The sequence below is a fragment of the Aplysia californica genome, unplaced genomic scaffold (genome assembly GCF_000002075.1).
Source record: "Aplysia californica isolate F4 #8 unplaced genomic scaffold, AplCal3.0 scaffold01504, whole genome shotgun sequence".
In the NCBI taxonomy this organism is placed as follows: Eukaryota; Metazoa; Mollusca; class Gastropoda; order Aplysiida; family Aplysiidae; genus Aplysia; species Aplysia californica.
The window spans coordinates 5,916-10,000 of NW_004798774.1; the positions used below are offsets into that span (position 1 = coordinate 5,916).

Sequence of the window (4,085 nt, forward strand, 5' to 3'; positions counted from 1 at the left end):
CAATATCAGCATAGTTAATAAACAGTTCAGCCATTTGTCTCATTCTCACAATACTTGTTCAAAGCTTGATGTCAGTACAAATGGTCAACTTTAAGTAATTAATCAATTAGGTGGGGTATAGAAATGCTGCCGATTTAATACTCTGCAAAAAGGAAGAAATTAGAACTCATAAAGATCAAAAGGTATTGCATAGTAGAAGCAGAAAGTTTCCTATTTTGCTGAAGTAAAATGAAATTTGTAATAAGCTGGCATTAACATCATTATCTTGTGCGTTCTCAATATAGTCTTTACCTTCTTTTAAAAAACTAGCATACTTTTGTAATGCGTGTCTTTCTCAATTTCTGGGCTCATCAAAACACTTGTTTGAAAACTGGAAGCTCATGAAGAACTGCAAGAAAAGAATGCCTAGACCGGTGATTGCTAGTGTAGTTCCTAAAGTGTTCCAGCAGTTTTCCACCTAAAGTTAATCTGCCCTGTGGGTGGTTGGCGGTCACCACACAGAGACCCTTCTTTCCTTGACCTACATTGGGGTTTTTTTTTCTGAAGGAGACCCTACCTTCTTAGCCCTGGGTTGTTTCTGTCTATTACGATTCTTTTCTTTACCTTTACCAAAACTAAACCATACCACTTTACTAAAGAGATGAGGGAGGGGAATGAAAGAAGAAAAAATAACCCATTTGGACTTGTTTGTAATCAATTCAATCCTCTCAGTCTGCTCCCACGTTACAAACTTCTCTTACGACAAAGAAGATCTCAGCCTCCTATCCTGAATTAACAGAATTTTTAAAACAACTCAAATCATAATCAATTCTTTTTTCTCACAGTTGCTTTCAGCACAGAGCACAATCATAGGTACAAGTACAGAAATAAAATGAATAATCGTTGAGTTTACAGATTTCTTTTGACACATACGGGACAAAAATGAACACAGCTAACCCGGGTATCAGACACATCAGAATTCAAAGGAAACATCACACATGTTGGCTAATGTGCCGCCGTCATGGTACAAATTCAACCCTCCAAAAAATCGCGTTTTAGCATTTTCAAAAATCATAAGAACTTCAAGCATGGCCTAGAAAATTGACCTAAAATATGAAAGTACAGTCCACTACGGATGAGTTGATGTCGTCGAGGGAGTGAAAAAAAATCAACTCTTCCAAAGTTCAACTTAACCTTTGGGAATTGTAAAGAAAACGAGCTGGGACCCGAGAAAAATATCAACTTGACCGAAGATCAACTCAAGCGAGTTCAACACAAGCGGAGCCCACTGCCTAACTAAAATCTGCAAGTTTTCTGACATGGGGTCCAGAATGTTTATACTTTGGCTACATTAAGTGAGAACAATTGTTCTCACTTAATGTAGCCAAAATATGAACAATGATGAATCAAGTACACCTTCCTGCGCGAAAAACCTTTAATGCAATAAAACAAATCTCTTCCTGTTGCTAAAGGACATATTGAGAAAAGTCCTAATACTTTCTTTTCAAAGAAACATGTCATTGGTTGTGTGAAGACATTTTCTAAGGTCACACCATGTCTTGTCAGGCACAGAATAACACATTTTAACTTATATTTTCTTATTGAGAAAACATTATATTCTGAAGCACTTCATAGTTTTTATGTAGCTTGCTTTTTTGAGAAATTCAATATGCCTCCAAAATCAGAAATCTAATGCCTGGACTTTGTTTTCTTAAACACCATAATGTAAGATAAATCATAAGTATTCATTTTAAAATAAGATTAACAACAGCAAAAATCAAATGGAAAAAAAAAAATTATACGATGCTAACATGTTTTTAAGACACTCGGTGACCAAACTGGGCTGTGAGTAGCACCTTTCCTTGTGCTCAGTTTATTTTCAGGTTCTGTCTTTTAGACCTCGTCATATTGTTAAATTTGTCACTGCAAAACATATTATGAAATGAATAAACAAAAACAAAAAAATGTTAATCTAAAATGATTTTCAGAATTAACAAAATCAAATGAACTTAAACTCTTATTTAGAAAAACAAAAAAAACAATGTCAATTGCTCTGAAGATAAGGATAAGAATGAAATAATACAGAAACAACATAAATACATGGCAACTAACATAACATAACAGCTGCTCAGGGAAGGACTTTGTTATACATCACTTTTCAAAATGGTGCATGGCGGAGTCCTATACTAGGCACTCGATATACATTCTCAGATCAAGAAAAGAGATGTTCTCCTTCAACCTGAGTGATATAAAGCATGTACAATCATGCATCTATTGAGGAAGAAGATGGACGAAAATCATTGACCATGACAGCCACATTGTATATCTGTCGAAACAGGTTAACTATTGGTTAGAGAATATCGGCAGTGTTGTGCTCTAATCATGAAACAGGAGAAAATACTGGAAATCTTTTTTGACCATTTTCTTCATTTTTTGTTCCAAAACTGTTGCTAATCTCCTTATACTGGTCCTCATAAGGGATGTCTATCCTTGTCCCAAGTACAGATATTTTGTAGGTTACTGAACTATGAGTCAATAACATCAAGAGGCTAGCCCAGGATAGAGAAAGGTGGAAGGTGTTTGTCCGTGGCCTATACCCTGGTGCAGGGTGAGAAAGGCAATGATGAGGATGAACTATGAGTATTCCCTCTTGAAATGTGAAATTAATTTTGAGCAGGGAACATTTCACGGACCATGGAAATTTTTTAAAAAGATCAGTAACATGGATAGAGCACAATACCACTGATATAATATGTGTGTGTATGTTTATGTTCAACACTGACCGCTCAAGCACTCTGCTATCTCATAAAGCAGACATTCAAGAATCAAGTAGCTATAGGCTACATATTGACTCCTTGATACAAGGCAAAGAGTTGAAGGCTATAGACAGACGTCATGATGCAAATTCAACAAGGGCTATTTTTTTTAGGAACGTAAGCCCAGACATTGCTCGAACAATAGAAGGGGTAAAGACTTTTTCCCCCCATTGATTGCACAAGTTCTCAGTTGGACCCAAATGCCTTTAGATCATGTTGAAAGGTTGAACAACCCCCCCCCCAAAAAAAAACCAAAAAAAACCCCCAGTCACACCATTAAAGCATTACAAAGTCGAACTGGTTCACTCAATCGTTCATTCAGTACAAACGACACTCTTGTTCTAGACCACATACTCATCATCACCAATCACCATCCCCTCACACGGCGGTTCCCCGTTCACCGAACTGATCACCGGCGTCTGCCGTCTCTTCACGCCGTGCGACGACGTCGATGATGACGAAGTGGTCAGTTGTATCGATGATCCTGCGCCACTGAACGAAGATGTCGACCCTGAGCTCATTTCCTTGATCTTGGAGTCCTTGTGTTGGATGAGATTGTCCAGCCGAGAGATTTCCGTTTCCAGGCCTTTGATCCGCTCTGCTGGAGTCTGACCCTTGTACTGGGAGTAAATAAATAGGTCAAGTGAAAAACAGGTAAATTGATGTTTTAGAAAAAAATCAGGGCACAGCCTTTAACTTGCAAGAGTATCTGTAGAATATTTCAAGTATTATCACTATGATATCAATCAAGTGACAATCTAACTGAGGCATTCACAAAACTGCATTTTTACTTTTTTAAAAATCAAGTTGTGAACAAGCAAAGTCTGTCACAAAAAAAAGTAAAATATGAGGCAACTTGTGATACGATTAGTGTGATTTAGCTTTTTTTTTTTACTTTGCCCCTCAAAGTGAAAGTTCAGAATAATTGTGTGGACAATCAGTGCATTAAAAAAAAAAAGTCAACTTTAATTACGAGTAATTTATATTTCAAACTAAAGAGAAAGTAAAACGAAACTGAAATCTACTTGAAAGATCTGTAGTTCCATTCTCCAAACGTGTAGGATAAAGGAACATGCTGTAAAGAGGACAAACATATAGCAGTATCCCGCAAGCCTAATGGATGTCATGTTGGAATATGACAACGATGGCTCTGGTTTAAATCCCTGAGGGAGTGTTCCTAAACTTGGGCTGTTTAGGAGTTCACAAAGTTCTCTTCCAGTTTGGCTCTGTCTCGTTAGAGATGGACGTTAAACTCGGAAATCCAAGCTCTTAATCAACCTTACAGAGTTA

The 4,085-nt window shown here is 37.2% G+C and overlaps 1 protein-coding gene across 1 annotated transcript in view; it reads right to left on the minus strand.

Moving 5' to 3' along the window:
- Window positions 1–3,136: 3,136 nt before the first annotated feature.
- LOC118479038 (homeobox protein 2-like) overlaps window positions 3,137–4,085 on the minus strand; it is a 28,442-nt gene continuing 27,493 nt past the window's right edge. The window contains exon 8 of the mRNA XM_035973609.1: window positions 3,137–3,415. Coding sequence (XP_035829502.1) covers window positions 3,137–3,415 — 279 coding nt within the window. The remainder of the gene's footprint in view (window positions 3,416–4,085) is intronic.